The 23,751-nt window shown below is 43.7% G+C and overlaps 1 protein-coding gene across 1 annotated transcript; it reads right to left on the bottom strand.

Moving 5' to 3' along the window:
* Positions 1-17,056: 17,056 nt before the first annotated feature.
* On the bottom strand, positions 17,057-23,379 carry ATP5MG (ATP synthase membrane subunit g). Its single transcript, XM_047070307.1, has 3 exons — positions 23,266-23,379; positions 18,570-18,730; positions 17,057-17,259 (listed from the first exon to the last, which is right to left on the bottom strand). Exons 1-3 carry the CDS (start codon positions 23,315-23,317, stop codon positions 17,161-17,163), a joined length of 312 nt encoding a protein of 103 aa, XP_046926263.1. The 5' UTR covers positions 23,318-23,379; the 3' UTR covers positions 17,057-17,160.
* Between the last annotated feature and the right edge of the window lie 372 nt (positions 23,380-23,751).

Below are 23,751 nucleotides of genomic sequence, written 5' to 3'. Positions count from 1 at the left end.
GGGCTGCACAGATCATACCAAGGGTTTTGGATTTTATGCAAGCCAGGTTAGGAAACAATGGAAAGATTTCAGGGAGCGACCGGCATCATGAACTTTGTGCCACATCACTGTGACAACTGGGTGTAAGAAACAGGCTGATCGTGAAACTAGAAGCCAAGAATGCAGTTAGAATATCTCTGAGCTCTTCCAGGACTTAAGACTCACACATCCATATGCGGTAGTCCAGATTATGTAGATTATGGGTGCAGTGGTAGTGGAGATGTAGGAATGAGATTCCCAAGATAGTTGGTAGAGAGAATGACTTTTGGTGTCCATTCAGATATGGAGGGTGAAGAAGAGAGGCTTTTCTCAGGTTGCCAGCTAGGGTCGATCAAGCAGATGCTGACGCCACCCTCGAAGACAAGGACAAAAGGAGGAAGGTGACTTTGGAGGTGATGAGCTGCCTGCAGGTGTGGCTGTTTAATAGGCAGCTGGATAGATCCGACTGGAGCTCGAGGACAGGCTAAGAAATCTAGATCTGGGATTTGGAGGCATCGAGTTGGCCGCCAAGACCACGGGCCTGGATGAGACCACACAGAAAGAGTGTGGGTGGCACTCAGAGACAAATGGGTCAAGAAGGGAACCAGAAGAAACCCATATCTGCTGGGCGGGCTGACAAAAAGTAGCCGAGGAAGGGAAACTCAGAAAGAATGCTCAGTGAGGGAGAAAGGGGGCTAGAGAGAAGCCAAAGGAGAAAGCGTTGCAAACAGAAGAGCTGTAAACAATGTCAAATGTGGCAGCCAGATCAAGAGGCAAAAGGACTGAAGAGTGTCCCTCATAGTCCTAGGGAAGTCACAAGCAATCGTGGTGAGAGAAGTTGCAGGGAAAAAGCAAAGTCTGAAGTCAGGTCGCATTTGGTTGAGGAAGAAATGAAAAGGACGAGAAGCGAGTGGGGGCAACTCTTTGGAGGGGTTCGGCTGCAAAAGGAAAGAGAAAGACTTTCGCTGGAGCCCCTTAACATGTGGTTAAGAGTTTTTCGTTTGTCACTTTCTTTTAAGTTTATTTATTTTGATTTTTTTTAAGTTCACTTATTTTGAGAGAAAGAGACAGAGCGAGCAGGGAAGGGGCAGAATCAGAGAATCCCGAGCAGGCTCCTGGCTGCCAACGCAGAGCCTGACATGGGGCTCGAACTCATGAATCGCGAGATCACGACCAGAGCCGAAAACAAGAGTCAGATGCTTAGCCTACTGAGCCACCCAGGTGACCCATTGTTGTAGCTTTTTAAGCTAACTTTTGATTATTATAAAAGTAATATATGCAAGGTGAGATTTTTGAAACAGCATGGAACAATTAAAAGACTGAATATCCCTTCCTTCCCTCCAAAGGTAATCACTGTTAAGTTTGTTGTCTAATACTTCAGAATATAAATAAGCACATATACATATAAAATTCACCAATCTCTACGTATAGAAACATACACAGCCTGTATAGAGAGATACTCAATGTGATTATAACATACAAACTAGTATGCCTGATCCCCTCATTTTTTTCACTTAACAATACGACCTGGAAACCTTTCCAGATCTTTCCGACCTTATCACCTGCCTCTCTCTCCCCTAGATCATCGTGCTCTCGCTGCACTGACCTCCTCGCAGTTCCTGGAACACACCGGGCACACTCACACCTTAAGGCTCCTGCACTTGCAGTTGCCTCTGCCTGGAATGTTCTTCCCCCAGATATCCTCTTGGCTCCCTCTCTCATTTCCTTCAGGTTGCTACTCAGTGTCACCTCCTCAGAGGGGCAACTCCCTATCACTTGTGGAACCTTACCCGACTTCATTTTTCTTCCCAGCACTTCTTGTCTATTACGCGTCTGTTGCCCTGTTGGGTGTCGGTGTCCCGCACAAGGATATGAGCTCTGTGAAGAGAGGGACTTTGTCTACCTCACTACTCTATGTCCAGGGCCTAGAATTCCTGGCCCTTAGCAGGTACTCAGTAAAATAGGAAAAAAAAATGTACAGACGTAGCGTAGCATAGTAGTATGGATAACAGCACAGCGGTTAAGAGGGCTAGTTCAAATTGCCTGGGTTCTGATCTCTCTCCGGAGGCGTGTGCACTTGGGTGAGTGAATCGGCGTTCTCTGCAAGATAGGGACATACCAGTGCCTAACTCCCCGGGTTGGTGTGAGGTTTAACGTGCGAACATAGGAAACGTGCTTCGAACGGTAGCTGACACGGAGTGAATCGGAAGGCATGATCCCTGCTTGATTATCCGGAGCGTCCTGCGAAGGCTCTAGCAGCTCTGAGGTCAGCGGCTCCTTCTTCCAGCTCTTTTTCACTTCCTTGATTATTATTATCCCTTCTTGGCCTCCTTTCTCTGACCTTCACCCCTTAAACATCGGTGTCTCCTGAGTGCTTTTCATTTCTTACATTCTCTTAGGGTGAACTCATGGTTTTCACTACTGGCAGAGTGGCCCAAACCGCACTGTTCCCCCGGGCCTCAGACTCTCGAATCCAACTGCTTTGAGCGTTTCCATCCTAATTACTCGTTAGGTTCTATGACTCACGGACGTGTGGGTTCCTCAAGGGCAGGGATAGTTTCTCAGTTATCTTTACCTCCGCTTCTCTGGAGGAGGTGCTCTTGGTAGCTGTACTTGGTAGGTGTTCACAGTCTAGTGAAGGGAAAGAGACAATAAATACATGACTGTGATGGGCCGGCTGGGGACAAGTGCTATTAAGCAGGACAAAGAGAAGAGAAGGCTGCGAGGGAGGTGGCGGTGCGATGGTTTTGTGAAGGTTGGCCGGGGAAGACCTTTGGATATTTGAACAGAGCGCTGAGGGAGACGATGATGTCTGAGGAAAGAGCGTCCCGAGCATGAACGAGCAAATACAGAAGGCCTGAGGTGGAGTGTGTTGAGAAGGGGGCCAGTGAGGCTGGTGTGGGGTGGCTGAGGGGACTAGTGGTAGGAGATGAGGTGAACAGAGTAATGGCGGGGGTGGGGGTGGGGGTTCAGATTACACAGGGACTTAAAAGGAGATGACAGGCCACTGGAGGGTTCTAAAGAGAAGACTGACAAAATATGACTTAGTATTTTCTTTACACTTTTTTAAATGTTTATTTATTTTTGAGAGAGAGAGAGAGAGAGACAGCGCGAGAGGGGGAGGGTCGGAGAGAGGGGAAGACACAGAATCTGAAGCGGGCTCCAGGCTCTGAACTGTCAGCCCAGAGCCCGATGCGGGTGTTTGAACTCATGAACTGTGAGATTGTGATCTGAGCTGAAGTCATGACCTGAGCTGAAGTCGGTCGCTCCACCGACTCTGAGCATCCCAGGTGCCCCATGACTTCATACTTGGAAGGGTGACTCTGGCTGGGGGTAAAAGAACAGACTAGAGGGATGGGAGCTTGCCTGGCTCAGTGGGTGGAGCCTGTGACTCTTTCTCCGGGTTGTGAGTTTGAGCCCCATGTTGGGTGTAGAGATTACCTAAAAATAAAATCTTAAAAAAAAAAAAAAAAAAAAAGGAAAAAGAATAGATAAGAGAGAGGCAAGGGTAGGAGCAGGGAGATCTGCTGAAAGATTACTGCACTGGTCCAGGTGACAGATAATGGGGTCTTGGCCTTGGGTGGTAGTGTGGAGGTGATGAGAAATGGTCAGATTCAGGATATATTACAAACACAGAGTGGGAATTTGCCAATGTGTTAAGCGTAGGGCATGAGAGAAAGAGCATCGAGGATGAATGGATACATAAATGATTAAGTGAATTGAATGTATATGTTTATGCTCATTATAGAGTGACAGATTACAAGAGCTGCCTAGGTCCGAAAATAAATAAATGGTGGGCGCCTGGGTGGCTCAGTTGGTTAAGCGTCCGATTTCGGCTCAGGTCATGATCTCACGATTCGGGAGTTCGAGCCCCATATGGGACCTCTCTGCTGTCAGCGTAGAGCCCGCTTTGGATCCTCTGTCCTCCCCTCTCTGCCCCTCCCTTTCTCTCTGTCTCTGTGTCTCTCTCAAAAAAATAAAATAAACATTAAAAAAAGATAAAATAAATGGGGAAAATTGCTTAATGACCATGCAACCAAGTTTCTGAAAAGAATATCTACGTTCACAGCCTCCATTTTCTTACCATCCCTATACGCTTCAAACCACTATCACCTGCCTGCCATCCCCACTGATATGGCTGTCATAAAAAAAAACCCTGTGACTTTCCGGGTGCTAAAACTAATGAAGACTTTTTAGTTCTTGTTCTCAGTCTTTTTGTAGCATTGTCGAACTTCTGGTGTCTGTGACCCCCACTCTTTCCTCCCTACTTTTTCCTCCTACCTCTCTCAACTCTCTATCTCAAACCCCTTCACTGGCTTCTTTTCATGTAAATGTCAGTGTTTCTCAGAGTTATGTTCTTAGCCCTCTTTTCTTTCCAGTATTTCATTCATTTAAATACTTACTGGGGCACCTGGGTGGCTCAGTCAGTTGAGCATCTGACTTTCGCTCAGGTCATGATCTCACGGTTCGAGAGTCCGAGCCCTGCATCAGGTTCTGTGCTGACAGCTCAAAGCCTGGAGCCTGCTTCGGATTCTGTGTCTCCCTCTCTCTCTGCTCCTCCCCTGCTTATGCTCTGTCTCTTTCAAAAAAAAAAAAAAGAAAAAAGAACATTAAAAAAAAAAAAAAACACCTTACTGATTGTTTACTAAAGTCCAGGGACACTTCTAGGTGTTGGGAAAATAGTAATAAACAAAACCTGGAAAAATGCCTGCCTTCCCCCATGGAGCTTACTCACTCTTCCCAAGCAACCTCGCCTCATACTCAAGTCCCCAGTCATCCCCGATGTGCTTGTGACTTCCAAATTCACATCTCCGCCACTAACCACTTTTCAGTTTTCTTTATTTTTTTAAGTTTTTATTTAAATTCTGATTAGTTCACATACAGGGCAATATTAGTTTAAAATTCTTTAATGTTTATTTCTTTATTTTTTTTAAGTTTATTTATTTACTTATTTTGAGAGACAGTGTGTGCCCGAGCAGGGGAGGGGCAGAGAGAGGGGGAGAGAGAGAGAGAATCCCAAGCAGATTCTGTGCTGTCAGAGCAGAGCTCCAAGCGGGGCTTGAACGCATGAACCATGAGCTCGTGACCTGGGCCGAAACCAAGAGTCAGACACTGAACTGACTGAGCCATCCAGGTGCCCCTGATTTGTTTATTTTGCGGGAGAGAGAGAGAGAGAGAGAGAGGCAGAGAGAGAGAGGGAGACAGAGAATCCCAAGCAGGCTCCTTGCTGTCAGTACAGAGCCCAAATGTGGGGCTCTGAGCCACCCAGGCGCTCCTAACTTTTAAATTGCAGACTCATATAACCAATATTCTGTTGGACACCTTCACTTGTATGTCCTTAAACTGAATTCCTCTTTACATTGAAGTCTGCCTCTTTCTGAATCACCTCTTCTAATGGCATCACCGTGCACTCCCGCTTGCCCATTTGTCTTCAGGGTTACTGCAATAGTTCTCAGTCTAATCGTCCTCTGCTGCAAGACTGAACTTCCTCAAATGCAAATTAGACCGTACTTTAATACTTAAATATTGAAGATACTTGAACAATTCCTATCGTCTTCAAGATCCTTATTATTTGTTCAAATGCTCCCTCACTTCTTACCTCCAAGCACACCTCTGATTCCTTGTGTTGTTTGGCTTCCTGGATTGCGATTTTCTTGCATGGTCATGCTTTGGTGCATGTTATTCCCTCTGTTTAAAATGCCGTTCCTTCCCCACTTGTCCCGGTGGCTAACGTCTAGGTCCGGCTCACGTGTTACCCGCTCTGCTCCAGCCTTCTTTAAACTGTCCTGTGTGTACAACCACCGCGTAATATGCAGACTTCTGCTGTGGCTATTTACATGCTGTATCGTCACTGTGTGGTTTGAAATTGTTCATTTTGCTACCTCTTCCACTAGACTGTGAGCACTGTGAAGGTAGGAAAGATGTCTTTTGTTCTAGTGTCCCAAGAACCTAATATGACCTGTAACAAGAGTGTGATAAATGCTTGTTGAATCAATAAATGAACAAATGAAAATGGGGGGTGGATAGGGAGAGGGCCCCGAAGAATAGAAAGGGAGAGAATCAGGAGCAAATATAGAAGGATAGTTTTGGAAAGAATGTCCAAAATGCTTCCCTCTAGGACGATAGAAAGGGAGGAAGGGTAGTTAGGAACAGGTTAGTTTGAGGTGAAGGGGAGGGAATTAAAGGAGTCCATGCTGCACAGTTTCGACTTTCTCTTTTTTTTTTTTTTTTAACGTTTATTTATTTTTGAGACAGAGAGAGACAGAGCATGAACGGGGGAGGGGCAGAGAGGGAGACACAGAACCGGAAGCAGACTCCAGGCTCTGAGCCATCAGCCCAGAGTCCGACGCGGGGCTCGAACTCACGGTCCGTGAGATCGTGACCTGAGCTGAAGTCGGACGCTTAACCGACTGAGCCACCCAGGCGCCCCTCTACTTTCTCCTTAATGCAGTAGGTAAAGTATACCTCTTTTCTGGAAGACTTGCATGTGAGTGAAGATTCTGAATCAGCTTCTTTGAATCTCAAATTTCACACCTGGAAAACACTTATTCTGTTCTCTATCCCCAAAACCTTATCTTCTGCCAAGTTGCAAGAACCAAGGAGATCGTATAGGATAGGGCTTTGAGCTCTTTAAATAAGTAGCAATGGACCTACTGACCATTATTTAAATAGGACTTCAATTCCATGCAGTTGAAACCTGTTAAATTCCAAAGTCCCTTCCATTTTATCACTCCTTTTAATTCTATGTGCTGTCGATCCCGCAGTTCTGGAATGGGAGGCATTTTGTTGGCCTCCAAATTACTTTGAAAAAATTCACTGGACCTAACATTATCAAGTGAGTTTTTTCTTTTTACTAGGGGGGGAAAAAAGGGTACAAGTGAGCAATATTATCCTCTCACTGAGATGTCTAGCTTTTTTTTTTTTTTTTTTTTTGGAGTCATGCTTAAAGTCTAACTAAATGGTCTAAAATTGGTTTAGGATTCCTTTCAGCCACCAATGCCAACTTATCTTAGGCTAACAGGAATAGAGTTCAGTTGATCTAATTTAGAACAAATTTTTATCCGTAGATGGGATGGAAAATCTAGGTGAGGATTAAGGTCATGGCCAAGGTACAAAAGGAGGAGGAAGTCTGAGTTAATTATAACCTAGGTTCTGTAGTCTTAATTCCAGGAAGCTGTCCCTTAGCTAGGTGGACAACTTGTTGACTGAAGAATATTCTGAGGAACTAGATGCTACCAGTTCCTGCACTCTGAGATGAGTTTCCACAAGTGAAGGTGTTCATACTGAAAGACTAGAATTTCTTGTCTGGTGAAGAAGAACTTTGAGTAGTAAGCGTTTAGTTATTTTCTCTTCAGCAAGCAGGACAGGCCTGGAAGATTTCCTAAAGGTTATCTTTTTCAAGGCCAGTTGGGTAAGGTTGCTTTAACATGTTTCTGAATCTATATTACAATGCATGCGTTGTGTTTAGTTGTTTATTCCTAGACTCTTTTGGTAGATGACTGGAGTAAAAAAACAAAAAACCAGAAACCTGTGAGAATATGACCATCACTGCACAAGGCAAAGGCCTTATAGTCTCTGATGCAAAATGTAAACCTGAATTAAAAGCTACATTTATTAATGTCTCTCCTATGTGAAGTCATATGAGCTTCTGATACGAAGTTTAAAAACTGAGAACTTATTTTGAGACATTATGGGTAGAAACTAGGTAATTAAATGATCATTGGTTCATTTGACTTTTAAGATGTTTAGGAGCAGGGGGCGCCTGGGTGGCTTGGTCGGTTGAGGGTCCGACTCTTGGTTTCAGCTGGGGTCACGATCCCACGGTTCACGAGCCCCGCATCGCACTCCTGCTAGTGGTGGGGGACCAGCTCGGGATTCTGTGTCTCCCTCTCTCTGCCCCTCCCCTGCTCACTGTCTCTCTCTCTCAAAATAAATAAATAAACTTAAAAAGAAAAGATGTTTAGGATTAGGTTTTAGCCTCTCCTCTTTAGCCTTACTCTCTTCTCTGTTTTGAGCCCTATGAACACCTAGTCAATTCTATTGCTTGAGATGCAGGAAAAATCGTGGTGTCTGAGGCTCCGATGCAAATTATATGTTAAGAATCATCACTTGCTCCTGCTAGAGTTTAAATGGAGTGTCTTACATGTGGCTTAGAGTTCAGATGTAAGTAAGTTTCTGAATAAAAATATAAAAAGGAAACCATCCCCTTTCCCATTCCTGCCACTCACAGTACAATAACCAGCCTAAATGTCCGAGATAGGGAGGATGTGGTTAGGGTTAGGAAACCAGGAATCAAGTCCTGCATTCCAGTCCTCTGTCCCTGACTCACTCACCTCAGGCAAATGGTTGGACTTCATTTCGTTTTGCGGTGGAAAGTGAGGAGAGTGACATTTTGTTTCCAATCTTCTAAGACGAGTGGCTTCTGTTAACCTGCACCAGGTCTTTGCCGTCGCCGAGATGGACAAATGAGGGAACCATGTAGCGATAGACACGGTCTTAAGAGAGATAAAAAGTGGGTTTTGTTGCTGATTTGTATTCTTCCCACAGACAACTTTGAGAGGTTATTACTCCGTCTTTGCAGGCAGCTTTCTTCTGGGGCAAAGAGTCAGATGGTGATGGCCAAACAGACTCAAGGGTCCCAAATCTAGGACCATTTGGCCTCAGTGTTTACCCTCAGTGCAGCGGGGGTGAAATCTGGAGCCTTGGGTGAAGCGGAAAATTGTTTCCTCCATGTGGTAGTAACGCGTCTATCCCATAATAAAGCACAGTCCTCTCTACCAGCATATTCGAGGCAGATGACATCCTAACACCGTCCAAGGTAAAGTAATGATAATCAAGATACCACTTTTGACTTCAGATTTATTTGGCTGATGTCACTTGTTTGTTTGTCCGATCCTGGGCTTATGTGGCTTTCATGCCATAACTCTGCCCGTAGGTCATTAAAATTGGTAACTAATTTCCTCTCATCACCTTAGACTTCACTGTTATCTCAGAACTCTATTCGTTCTGTTAAGTTCCCTGCCCCCTTGGGACCCAAAGTGAGACGACATCAAGGTAAAAATGCAGGCTGTCCTCAGGGGAAACAATAGCTATTTTAACAAGTAGGCTATCATTCGAAACCACACAACAGGGCTTTCATTGCTCTTGGTTTTGACAAGCTGGAGCGCATTAAAACTTGGAGCCTCTAAAGATAAGCTTTCTTACTTTGCAAGTGTCCAACCTACAATTCCTATAAAAATCCCCCCATGGGTTGTATGTGTAAATCCTATGAGGACGAGTGTGGGCTTGCAAACCTGTCTATGATGTGGTCCTTTCAGTTCTTCTAAGGATATAAACCCAGCAATGCAGCTCGGCCGAGGAAAGGAGTTACAATGGTCAGTTCCTCAGGAATTTCTGCACTTCGCAGGTTTCAAGCTAGGTTTTCTAGCAAAGATCTTCGGCCGCCCACCGTCTCGTTCTTTCCTCGCAAGCCTTGTGCCAAAGCAGGGCGGCACTCACCTTGCTCAGTCGGGGGCTGTTAATCAGGGATCCCAATCTCTGTTTCAGAGTTAGAGGCCGAGTTGCAGGAGTGACTCAGCGGGCATCGGCTCTGTAGCAGGCTCAGCCTGCAGGCCTTCAGGAAATGACTCCCCCAGGCCTGCATCTCCCTCGGTGGCAAACTGCCACTAAAGTCTGCTGTTTATCAACCCGGTTCCAAACACAGTAAGGAGAGTTTGCTGCCTCACTGTTTGAAAACCTACTATATACAAGCCAGACAGATAATGTGATAGGCCAGGGTTACAAAGGTGAGTTAGATATTGTACCTTCCTTAAAAAGCTTACAGTCTAGTAAGGGAAATAAACAGACGTAAATATATCATTAGAGTACAATGGTACGTGTTGTAAGAGGTCCAACAGGAGGGCAAAAAGAAGCAGTTTGGGAAAATCAGAAGAGACTCCAAGAGTGGAACAGCGATGTGCCAGGTAGAAAGAGCCAGGATGAAGGCAAAGGGAACAGCAGTTTATAAAGGTATGCGCTCACTGAAGGGTAAATTAGTTTATTCATCACATCTTTAGTGAGTGACTTCTAAGAGCTTGGTGCTTGGAATGCATCAGTGAACAAACAGAATAAAAAAAAAAATTTTTAATGTTTATTTACTTTTGGGGGGGGCAGACTGTGGGGGGGGGGGGGAGGAAGGGGCAGAGAGAGAGAGAGGTAGAGACAGAATCAGAAGCAGGCTCCAGGCTCTGAGCTGTTAGCACAGAGCCCAATGTGGGGCTCGAACCCACGAACTGCGAGATCATGACCTGAGCTGGAGTCAGACGCTCAACTGACTGAGGCACCCAGTCAGCCTGTAAAAATTTCTGCCTTTGGGGGGCTTGCATTTATTTTAGTAAGGTAAAACAAACAATAAACATAATAAATCAGTGAATCATATAGAATGTTAGATGTTGATTTTGGGAAATTTTGGGGGGGAAGAGCAGGAAAAAAAGTGTATTTGGAGAGAGGCTTCTTGGAATTGTAATTAGCATGGTTGGGGAAGCCCACAATGAAAACATTGAATGTGGGAAGGGAGCCAGCCCTGGAGAGATCTTGGGGAGCAGCATTTCAAGCCTAGGGACCAGCCAGTGCTGAGACAGGCATGTTTGAGGAAGACCAAGACCGGTGAAGCAGTAGGAGAGAGGGGAAGAGTGGCGGAAGGTGAGGTCAGACACAAAATAGAAAGCCAGTTCTTGTTGGGCCTTTGTAGTCCCCTGTAAGGATTTTAGCTTTGAACTTGAGTGAGGTGGGAGCCACTGAAGGGTTCTGAGCAGAGGACTGACATGGTCTGACTTACTTTTTGGTGGGGTCACTCTGAATGATGTTTAGAATCGACCGTGGACAGGCAAGCCTGGAGGCGGGAGGCCATCTAGGAGGTCATTTCAGGAATGCCAGCGAGAGACGGTAGTGCCTTGGCGTTAGCAGTAGAGGCGGTAGAAAGGGACAGATCCTGGGTGTCTTTTGAGGTAGAACCAACAGGACTTCTTGGTGGATTGGTATGGAATATGAGAACTGGGAGTTAAGGATGACAGTAGCCTGAGCACTGGAAGGATGGAGTTGCCATCAGCTGAGAGGGAGAAAACTGCGGAACAGCTTTCTGGTGGGGATGGGACAGAAAATCAAGAGTTTGATTTTGGACATAAGTGCAAGGTGTCGATTAAACCACGTGCAGGTTGTGGAGGTATCACATGGGCAGTTGCATATGTGTTTAGAGTTCAGGGGAGGGGTAGGAACTGGAGATAACAAATTTGAGAGTCATCAGTATACAGATGTTATTTAAAACCACGGGACTGGATGAGATCACCAATGGGATGAACACAGATGGAGGAAGGACTGAGCCTTATCTCTGAGATATTCCAAAGATAGGAAGCCAGAGAAAGGAAGAACCAGAACAGGAATCTGAGAAGTGAAAAAAAAAAGTAAGGAAGAAGGAAGGCCACAGGAAAGCCCTGGGAAGTCAAGTGTATCATAAAGTGCATCAAACAGGAAGAGATATTCAGGGGAGTCAAATACCGCTGAAAGGTCAAACGATATGAGGACTGAGAATGGACTCTTGCATTTATATATATAAGGTATATATATGTATATATATGTATGCATTTATATATATAAGGTATATATATGTATATATATGTATATATAGGTATATATATGTATATATATGTATATATATACATACATTTATATATATATATACATTATATATATATATATATATATATATATATATATATATACATTTATATATATATAAGGTATAAGGAGAGCAGTTCCAGTGAAGTGATAGGAATGAACACCTGACTGGAGTGGGCTCAAGAGAGAACAGGAATCAGAGACACTATTGGTAACTTTTGAGATGTTTTGCTGCAAAAGGGAGCTGATTTAGTAAAAGATGGACTTGATCATGGCATATGTATACACTCATAGGAACAAGGGAGTAGGGGAAGAAAATTAATGATGTTGGAAAGGGGAGAAATTATGGCACGAAGACACTGAAAGGAGGGAGTGGCTTTAAAACGGAGCGTGAGCAACCCAACACAGACAAGATGGGGTATATATATGGGTACAGATAGTAATGAGTAGATGATACTGTGGGAATCAGTGGAAGTTCTCCAATTGTTTCCATTTTTTTTAAAGAAAAGTGTTAAAGTACTCTCTGCACTCCATGTGGGGCTCAAACTCACGACCCCAAGATCAAGGGGTGCACACAGTGCCCCACTTCAGTTTTCTTAGTAAAGTAGGAAGCCATCTGTTGACGGAAGTTACCTGTTGACAGAAGTAATTATAGCTCAGTGAAATACAGTATGATTGTCAGGTAGCATTAAATGTGTTCTTAAGGTTCTGATCAGGAATTTATATTATTAGTGACACCAGCCACCTTAGTTGTTTTCTCCAGCTACATTCAGCTACGTAGGTGCAAGTGCAGAGCACAGAGACTTAGCCAGGGTTGTGGTTTGGCAAATGAGCACAACAACAAAGTGAGAGGCAAGGACAATGGGGATATATTCAGGAGAGTGATTGCGACTGACCGTGGAATAGAAGTTGGGTAAGGAAGGAAAGGACGACACTGGGATGATGAGGGAGATGGCAGTATATGTATTGATGGTCACAGTGACTCCAAATGAATATAGTCGGCGTATTAGTGGAAATGGGCTGGCAAGATAATAGGTGGTCAGATGGATGCGTGAATTGCAAGCTATGGAGTGGTGGAAAAGATTGGTGATGACATGGGAAAAGGAAGGGAAAAGACCTTATCAATGGACTTTAACAGGAACCAAGAGGCCAGTTTGTTGGATCATTTGTGTCAATGTTTTTCAAACATTAGTATGTATCGGAATTACATGGGAGAGCTGATTAAAACAGAGATTGCCGGAGTCCATCCCCAGAATTGCTAGGTAGAGCCTGAGAATTTCTAAGTTTCCCCGTGATGTTGCTGCTGCTGTGTCCAGGGACCATACTCTGAAAACTACTGATCCATGTGTGTGTTTAAACCGTCAATTATTAAGATGGAAGTAGTTTTGCAGTGACAGTGAGCCAGGAGAAAAAAATTGTCAAGAAGCAAAGAATAGTTTGGTGACTGATAAATTGCAACAATCAGGGATAGCGGATGTATAATTTGATGAGATTTAAAGCTGGCTTTTATGGGGACGGGTGGGAAATTGAGCAGCTGACGCAAGGGTTGAGATTAAGGCAAGGCTACAGACAAGCAGATTGTCCAGGGTCTTACACATCAATATTTTATTGCCAGGAGGTAAGCTGGTTAATTCCCTTCTAAGAGAATTTCCGGTCGAATTGCTACTGTATTTATCTTGAGTGATCACAAGTGTACCAATGCATGTTATGGTAGAAATAAAAGCTATGCTAATTAGGAAATATTAAGTCCTATGAAGCTAAGTATGACCTCACCCAAGATTAGGTAGGATGACCTTTGATGGGACAATAAAGCTTCGAGATTGACAGTAGGGCAAAACAGGCCTGAGAATATACAAAGTAATAAGGCCCTGTGAACATACAATGGAGGCGGGTCTACTAGGTGGTCAGGCGTGGTCAGGGCATAGACCACAACACGGCACCACTACCTGGGCCCAACTTGTGGTGCCACTACGTGTTACTCATGGGATCCTAGCCAAATCATTTCATGTTTCTGCTACTGAATTCCTGCTAAATGGGTCTATCACTGATGCCACTAACCTGGGAGGAAAGTAGAGGGCGAAATGAGTCAGTGCAAGTGCTCTGAAAATGGAAAGCACTACACAATTATGAAATACGAAGAAAGTAATTTGTATGGGGCTGTGCTTAGAAATCAAGGTAGAAGAAACTTAGGTATGGAAAAGATGAGTAGAAAAGAAAGGAGAAACTGTTATCCAAGAAGAATAACGTGACATGTACAGAACAAAGGATTAAGCAGGCAATGCGGACAGTTTCATGTTCAATGTGGTCTTGAAATGAAAACCTCATAAAAAGGCTGGTATTTATTGACATTTAGGTTCAAGAATTTATTTTTATAAAGTGGTTTCCTTAGAAGTCACACCTTTGAAACACAGTGACTGGGATACATGTAGAGTTGGCTTGAACTTCAGAAACTATAATCTCCCCTCTCCTCATGATGCTGTGTACTAAGAGTATCTGCATCTGTTTTGTTTTTTTTTTTTTTTTTTTTTTCAGTTTGAGAGAGAGAGAGGCAGAGAGCTAGAGCGAGAATCCATGCAGGCACTGTCAGCACAGAGCCTGACACAGGGCTCGATCCCACGAACCGTGAGATCACGACGTGAGCTGAACTCAAGAGTCAGATGCTTAACCGACTGAGCCACCCAGGTGCCCCACGAGTATCTATATTTCTACATATGGAGAGAAGTACAGGACCACCTGTACTCTCACATGTCCCCCATGCATGTTCCTGTCCTAGCTTCTGTTACCTGGAAGTGAAATTGCCTGCTGCTGTTAGACCATACAAACTGAGGACAGAAATCGTGCCTTGTCAAGTCTTCAACAGTTCTCCATTCACTGGCCTTGAGACAACCCAATCCTTAGTAAGGCATAAAAGGCACTTCATGATCTGGTCCCCATTCTCTGGTCTTACATGACTACTTCTACCTGGCGATTCAGTCATACTTCTGTTCTTTCAGGCCCTCCAATATGCCAGACTTTTTCCGGCTTAATAGCTTTTACACTGGCTGTTCTACCTGCCCAGTGTACCATGTCCCATTCTTGGCTAACTCTTACTCCTCTGGTTTACTTTTGATAGTAGCTGCTCTGACAGCCTCCCTGGAACCCCCTTCTCAAATCTGCCTTAGACTCTTCCAAGCATACCTCCCGCTTCCCTCATCATAGCACTTCTCACGTTACTGTAACTGCACGCTTAATTACCTGTCTCGCCAGACCAGGCACATCATGAAGCAGGTAACGTTCAGTCGTTTCCTGATGTTTCTCCCACTTAGCACAGTGCCCCGAGTTAGGAGGTGCGCAGTGAGCATCTGAGGGGTGTTCAAGTTGTCAGTGGCAATCACTGGGCACACACAAATTCGATGAAAGACAGCCTCGATGGTTCTTTACTGGGAGATAAGGCATGTGGGATTTAGGAGGGCAGAAGGTAACTGGCTGGCGAGGGGAAGGTGCCACTTTAAGGAGCCCACTGCTCTTTTAACCTAAGAAAACTCTATACATGCACTGCTAGCCACCACACATCAGAGGTGCGCTGTACGGCAGACGAGGAAGTTGCAGTGAAGTGAGCAGTCAATGTTTATTTTGAGAACTTTCTGGGGTGACCAGATGGTTGAAAAACATGACACGTCGCGAATCAACTAAGCCTTGTAGGTTAGTAGTGCTAGCTGCCTCCACACCGTGAAATGTGTGTTTTTGTTAGTCTTAATACTCCCTGTATGAAATGGAGAAACTCATAAAGATCACCCTTATTGTAGTAGTCAGTGATTCTCAGTCTTTTGAAATGCATATTTTAAGTTACCGAATGCCCTTTGAACAGGCAGTTTCGGTTTTGACCACCTGTGATCAGTGCAAGAAGCAGTAAGTCAGGCATCGCCTCATTTCAAAAGAGCAGCAGCCTCTGTGTTGACTTTCCTGCCGATCACTTAGGGAAACTGTCCCGTTTACTAAGCTACAGCAGTTTTCTGAATGCGGTGGACAAATGACTGGATAAATGTTTAGCACTGTTAAAGAAGTAATACTATACGGTGAGCCACGATGCTTTTCCAATATGCAACCATCTTTTGGTTATCATCAGCTGGTAAAACATGTTTTGCAATGGTTGCAAGACCGTTCTAATGGACTTAGAAACAAACCAATAAGCCATTCAAAGATGGTATGATCCCCAGAAAAGCCAACAACTGATTAAGTCTCTTTTATATCCTCAATAAAACGGCTCAAGAAGGGGCACCTGGGTGGCTCAGTTGGTTGGGTGTCTGACTTCAGCTCAGGTCATGATCTCACGGCTCCTGAGTTCGAGCCCCATGTCGGGCTCTGTGCTGACAGTTCAGAGCCTGGATCCTGCTTTGGATTCTGTGTCTCCCTCTCTTTCTGCCCTTCTCCATTCACACTCTTGTCTCTCAAAAATGAATAAACGTTAAAAAAAATAAAAATAAAACAGCTCAAGAAGACTGGCAGACGGCAATCATTTCTATTTATTTCAGGATATAATGTATTATTTAGACCCATGGATGATACTAAATTATAACTATTTATTTATTTAAACGTTTATTTATTTTTGAGAGAGAGTGAGTGGGGGAGGGGCAAAGGACGAGGGGGAGGATACAGAACCTGAAGCAGGCTCCAGGCTCTGAGTCATCAGCACAAAGCCCGACGCGGAGCCTGAACTAGGGAACAGTGAGAACATGACCTGGGCCGAAGTCGGATGCTTAACCAACTGAGCCACCCAGGCGCCCCTAAATTGTAGCTATTTAAATACCCACAGGGTATCTTATTTTTGCAAAGATAGGGTCTAAAAATCATAAAACTGGAAAAAACAGAATAGATTAATAATATAATACACATCAAAATTAGATTAAAAATGTACATCCTGGCTCTCATTTGCTATGTCCTGCGGTTAAAGACGTTACAAAGATACTCAGAATATCACCAAGTACTCCAGCATTTATAAATACAGGTGTTATCAAAAAATTCTATCTCTGATTTTGGCAAAGAGAAACCATCCAAATTTTGTTCTTTGTATTACTAACAATTTAACCATATCAGTTTGGCACGTGGTATTACTATTTTTCCTACTGCAGCAAGTTCTAGTTTTCCCAAGTCTTTCCCTGGAAAGACTTTCCCTATTCTGGAAATAAATCTATCATCTATTTTAAACACTCAATTAGAAGGTTAATCTATTGTTCAAATTATTCTCATAAATGCATACACCAGGTTGGTATGTTCACATAGATCCTTTCCGATTTTAGGCTAAGCAAAAGACATGCACTCAGAGCTGTATTAAAGCAAAAGACAACTCCTCTTATTATCAAGAGAAACTGTGATCCTTCCATGTAGTGTCTGATAGAGAAAACATTGATTTTGATACATTATCTTATTTTATTCAAATACCAGTCTGATCACATATTGTCCAAAAACACTCAAATAACAAACCAAATACAGACAGATGTTAAAGATTGGTCTTCAAACATCATAACCAATGATGCCACGCTTGCCTATGATCTCGCCGACATAAAACCACATCCACACCTCAGTGGCCACCAAACCATTCAGCAGAGCTTCCTGAAAAAAGCAGCATAAATTTTAATGTACATTTTTTTTCTTACATATTTAAAAGTATTCTCTTCCAGGAGTAAGCAACAGAATATAAGGATGCTATTCATTTAGAGGGCAATTTTAGCCCAAGTCAAGAATTACCGATGTTAACTTTGTTCAACTGCTGAGGACACTTGAACTTTCAATTATGTAAGGTAAATAGTCCAGAGCTTATAAATTCTTTCAAAGCGTTCTTTAAAGAGCTGAACTGACTTAACCCTTTCATTATTAGTTTATGAGACACTTTATGAGCCCTAAAACAACCCACATCCTGGAAAGAGCTGACACATTTAGACAGGGCATTCATATGAAAGGATAGGAAGGCAAGTCTCAGAACAGACAATTCTGTCTGGCCAAAGAGAGTTTGTTGAGAGTTGAAGAGCTTGGTCTTCCCCTTTATTCATTTATTATTTGGTTTAACTCTTTCCAAGTATTCAGTGAATATTCAGTTTCCCAGATCAATGTTGTACTGCCCTGAGAGCAAAAAAAGCACATGACTGGTTCCTAAAAGCAATGCTGCACGCAAGCAACCATGGATCTTGAAGCTCTAGTTGAAAAAAGTACTTTCCCACAACACAACTGGGCCTGTTCCTTTAAGTACCTGGATGTGAATTTTCATTTTCCCCTTCAAAAGAGACCAGAAATATTGGAAGTCTCCTGAAAAATAACGATTTTCCAGGATGTAGATTCTAAAGGCAGCAGTAATTTAGTTATTTAGGTTTTTTTGTATCCTGTGTTTGGCTCAAGCAAGCAAACATAAAATCCAAGCTCCAGTTCTTACAGTCTTTAGATTTTATCTTAATGCAATTCAATTACCCTTCATGTTATGGGATGTGCTTGCTAGGTTTTGGTATTTTTATCTTCCATATGAGTGTTAGCCTCCTGATTGTGATATAGTCCAAGAGATCTTTTGGCTACACTGGGAATATTTCCAGGACTACAGATTGAAAAAAAGTATAGAATCAGCAAAGTAAGCCATCCTATTTCAGTATACTAACCAAAACAGGACAGGGAAAAAAGTTGCCCCGTAAAAATGCTCACTTCTTTGTTATACGACTAATAGGAAACGAAGACATAAAATAGCTTGAATTATTTCAACCCAGATGACAAAATTAGAAAGGTAAATATCTTTCACAGCAGTCAAGAAACAGATTATCTCTCATTATTTAGGTTTCGCCCTCACTGGAAAATACATGTATTAAACAAAACAATCAGAATAATCCCAAGGGAAGACATTTTCTCTTACGCACATACGTTTTCATTTAGCCTATAGTTACCTTAACTGTAAGCTGTTTGAAGCTACCAGTTTGAGCGCTCTTGACTATTTTTTTCAAGCTCTGAATAGCTGTAGGGATCTCAGCAGGGGTTGGAGGAACCAGCTCAACCTTGGCATAGTGCCAAAATGTGGCCAATCGAGGCTTCGAGTAAGTCACAGCAGCTGGAAAACAAAACAAAACAAAACAAAAAACCAGGATGAACTCACTAGAGACCGAAAGAAGCAGATGTGTGGGCTGGACACAAATATTTATTCATGCATCACATTCATTCACTGCTTGTACCAAATGTGCACCCGGTGTGAAAAGTCAAAGCTGCTCCCTGGTAACAAGAGGCTTTTAAAGATGCAGAACACCTGTGTCACAGGGACGCTCAATCAGGCAGGAAGCTAGAAACACATTCAATTATGCCACGACTTCGCTAGTGGCCAGCTAGTACTGTTACTTCATTTATGAACGGCAAACCTAGTTAACTGTAAAGTTACTAGAAGCTGGATCCAAAAGCAAGAAAACAGCAGCAACGTAACCATTATTTTCTTGGCAAAGAGAGTAGAAAATTTGAAGGGAACGGGGCAGAAGAAGAGGGAAGGAGCTACACAGAACAGCATCCTTAAGAATAAGATTAAAACTTGTCACAATGTTGGCCACAAATCCAGATGGAATTATACCAATTAGGGCCCATTTTTGGTATCCTCATCAATATGTGAATTAAATCTTTCTTTAACAAAAGCCCAGCTGCTACTCCTTCAAAACGCCACCAATAACAATAAAACCTACAAGTATTGTTCAGAGTAGCCAAAACTCAAATCTATTACTATGTTGAAATTCCTCAAGGTATTTACGATTTCAGAGAAAAAAAAAATCCATTAATAACCAGGGTAGATGTGAAACTATGGTAGTCATTTCAGCGAGAAAGGCATTTTATAAAAAATGTCACAAGACAAACGTTAACAAAAACAGCACAAATGCATGAACATACATAAAGTGCCCACTATCGACAGATCGATTATCCAAGGTTCTTGGTACTTTTCCTATTATTAGCTTCCTGTATTTGGGTATTTCACTACTCTCAGAATTACTATCTGTATCATCCTTTGTGCTTAGAGCCATGGGTAAATCTTCAAGCAGACATAAAGCTCTAACAGACAATTCTATAAAGAAGATGAGGCCATCAAAGAGTACAAAGTCTTGTGTGATTGTCTTTAATACTATCCTCAACACACAGATATTTCATCTTTAAAAAAATTTTTTTATGCTTGAGAGAGAAAGGGTGTGAGTGAGCAAAGGGCAGAGAGAGAGGGAGAGAGAATCTCATGCAGACTCCGCAGTTAGCATGGAGCCCAGAGCCCGGACCATGAGCTCATGAACTGTGCGATCCTGAGCCGAAGTCAGATGCTTAACCGACCAGCCACCCAGGTGCCCCTCATTCTTTTTTATTTTTTTTAAATCAGTACTCTGTACACAAACACTGTACTTTAGTTGGTAAACGTGTTTTTCAGGGAGTACAGATTAAAAAGTTTGAAACTGCTTTACATATATATAAGGAATAAAACATAAATAAATGATGGGCTCAGTCAGGTAAGTGTCTGACTCCTGATTTCAGCTCTCAGTTCGTTGGATTGAGCCCCACGTTGGGCTCCACACTGACAGTGCGGAGCCTGCTCGGGATTCTCTCTCGCCCTCTATCTCAGTGCCTGGATCTTAGTTTCAAAATACCATTGTCCAACGAAAGAAACTAGGGCTCCTTGGATAAATGGCTGATTCTAAGACTGGGGCAGGGAAAATGTAACATGAAGATCTTGTAGTACAAGTCAATGGGACAGAGATGCTAACCCTGAAAGAGTTCTCAATGGCCAAGGCTGCAACAATTTGAACAAAATAAATAACATACTATTGGAGGCATTAAGTATGAAATAAATGTACAGCAGTCCATACAATAAATGACTGAACAAACGGGGAAGGAGAACAAACCCTTCTCATAAAATTCCACTTAATTATATGTAAATACTCCTTCCTACAGGAGATGGAATCCCTGCTGTTGGCTGCTGCTCCTAGCCCCTGCCATGGGGTAGACTTAGTTACTTGTTCTGGAGAACAGGTTATGGGAAGAGAAAAACAGTAACTTTACAGTGGAGAAATCTAGTAACACTACCTTAACCAAATGATGAAAGTTAACTTCACCAGTGATGGATGTTACATGGGTATCATGTACATCCTGATATGTGATGAGGGCACTTGTGGCATTCTTTCTCAAAACCCATAGCTCCAGACTAATCCTGAGAAAAATACCAGACAAATCCGGACTGGGGAACTTTATAGCATACCTAGATAGATATCTACATAGACACCGTAAAGACTGTCAAGGTCATGAAAAGTAAGAAAAACTATTAAAGTCTCACATGCCAGAGGAAACTACGGAAATAACAATACAACGTGGAACCTGTACTGGCTCCTGGGACAGAAAGTGATTAATGGAAAAACTGATACAATCCAAATAAAGTTTCAAGTTTGGCAAATAGGAAAAAAAACATTAGATTCTATGACTTCTCTGGAGAAGTCTGATTATAAAATTACTTTTATAAGCTTCTTTGTATCCTTATGGGAATTAACAGACATAGGTTTTTTGTTTGTTTGTTTTTTTAAAGTAAACTATGCCAAGCACGTGGCTTGAACTCGTGGCCCTGAGACCAAGAGTCACATGCTCTACTGACTGAACCACCCAGGCGCCCTTACAGACAGTCATATTTTTTAAGATTTTATTTTATTTTTGGGGTGCCTGGGTGGCGCAGTCGGTTAAGCGTCCGACTTCAGCCAGGTCACGATCTCGCGGTCCGTGAGTTTGAGCCCCGCGTCAGGCTCTGGGCTGATGGCTCGGAGCCTGGAGCCTGTTTCCGATTCTGTGTCTCCCTCTCTCTCTGCCCCTCCCCCGTTCATGCTCTGTCTCTCTCTGTCCCAAAAATAAATAAACGTTAAAAAAAGTTTAAAAAAAAAAAAAGAAAAGAAAAGATTTTATTTTTTAATTTTTTTTAAAGAGCGAGAGTGAGAGTGAGTAGGGGAGAGGGACAGAGAGAGAATCTCCAGCAGGCTCCACTCTCATCTTGGAGCCTTGATCTCACGGCCCTGGGATCATGACCTGAGCTGAAACGAAAAGTCAGACGCTCAACAACTGAGCCACCCTGGCGCCCCTTAAGATTTTATTTTTAAGTTATCTCTACACCCAACGTGGGGCTCAAACCCACAACTCCCGAGATCAAAAGTGCATGCTCCACCAACTGAGCCAGCCATGACCCCCAATTTTTATTTAATACTTAACATTCACATTTAACACACTGAAGTATATTGCAAAGCAAAATATACTTCCATTATCTAACCTCCAGGTCCCAGCTGAGTTCTCTTCTCTGAGTACTTTTGGAAGAATAACTGTTATCTTTCAATTACTCACACTAATAGAGGGAAGAGTTTAGTTCATAATAAAAAAATTTCTTGTATTACTTTTATTTTTGGATTTTATTTCTAAAATTCGTTTGCAATCGCACCACCTGAAAGATGTGAAAGCCAAGGTCGGGGGGAAACAATCCACCTGAAAACTTAAAAAAATTTTGCTTCAAATCACCCACAAAGTCCAAAGGATGAGGCCACAATCCCCTCTCTTTTCATTTATGTAAAATCGTATGGAACTTCATCACCAACAGTCATCACAACAGTTACTGAGATGATCTTAGTAACACTGGAAACTCAAGTTCTTTGGGGAAATGTGTCAATTAGTAGACTGCGAGGGGCTGTGTAGGAGGAGAGAACCAAGCATTACCGCAAGGCCTTCAAGAACTCATTGTTTGGCTGCTGATGGGAGGAAAGGAAGAAGTTGCATAAAAAGGTACCAATCACAATAACAATGGTTCAAAAACATTACCTTTATTTAAAAAGTTTACCTCGCCTTGGAAATAAAATGAATGGCTTGCTACCCAGCAGACAACTGCAATTATTTCCTGACAGAAGACACTCCTACTCGGGACTGTCACTGTTCAGGATTGTTCTGAAATACAGCGGCCTTCCAGCGAGACTTCAGATTTATCAAACTGGAAAAACTCTTCGAATGTTAAGCTAGATAGTAAAGACTACTGTTTACAGACCTCCCTTTCTATATTTGTTGGAGCGGGGGTACTTGCCCACAAAGTCCAATTCCACCTAACATTTCCATTAAGGAAACATTTCCCAATCTGGCCAGGACAGAAAGCAGTCAACGTCCCAAAGCACACGTATCCCTAAAGATTTATGTAAACTTCCAGATACTCCATGCGAGAACCAGACTACCCGATGCGGCCGAATTTACGTTGCTTTCCCTCGTCTCTGCCCTCCTTTTCCCTCGCTCTGCTGCCACGGCCATCCCCTCCATATTCCCAACTCCTTGAGATCGAAGGGGGCGTAATGGCGGCAGTGCCGGGCGACCGCAGGCTTCCCGAACACCTCTTCCCTCCTACAGCGTCGTGGTTACAACTCAGGGATACTAGGCCGTGCCGAGAACCCAAGCTGCAGGACAGGCGAAAGGAAGGCTAGAGAAGTCGCAGACCGGCCCCTGCTTCCCACCCCCCAACCCCCAGCCCCGGCCGCCCCGCTCCGGTTCCTGCCGGCCCCTCGAGGTACCACCGCCCGCGTCTTCCCCTCAGGTCCTCCCGTCCTGGCAGCCCGCAGCCGCGCTCACCGTTCACCAGCGCCGGGGCCTTCTCCGCGAGGTTACGGACAAACTGGGCCATGGTTAGAGGATGGAGAGTCCGTCTCCCCGGACGCCCGCTGAATGTCACCCCCGGAAGGACCCGCCGCAGGACCCCGTTCCGCTTCCCAGGTCAGGCCTCCTCTTGGCGCGCCGGTCCCAGGTATTCAGGTGTCCTGTTATCTTTCCGGAATCCAGCTGGCCAGATTATTTTCTTCAGTCGCAGGGGAGAAAGTGGATATGAAAAGGTGAGGTCAGAGAGCACGTGGAGAGCAGTGGGATTCCGCAGAGAAACAGGCATTTCTTGGGGCAGCCGCTCGCGGAGGCCCGGAAGGCCGGCGAGCGGAGGCCGGGCGCATGCGCCGTGAGCCTCCAGTGCTTAGCGCGGCGCGGATCTGTAGTTTTTTTGCGTGGGGTGTCGTAGGCGCTTTTCTGAGAGAACGTGGGAAGTTAGGGCTGGAAGGCATCTCTAAGGTG

This window comes from Lynx rufus, unplaced genomic scaffold (assembly GCF_022079265.1).
Source record: "Lynx rufus isolate CCGP_SWC_20201006 ecotype Redwood Valley unplaced genomic scaffold, mLynRuf1.p SCAF_9, whole genome shotgun sequence".
NCBI classification, from domain to species: Eukaryota; Metazoa; Chordata; class Mammalia; order Carnivora; family Felidae; genus Lynx; species Lynx rufus.
Note: the sequence above shows the minus strand (reverse complement) of the source record. Positions and strands in the feature narration are given on the sequence as shown.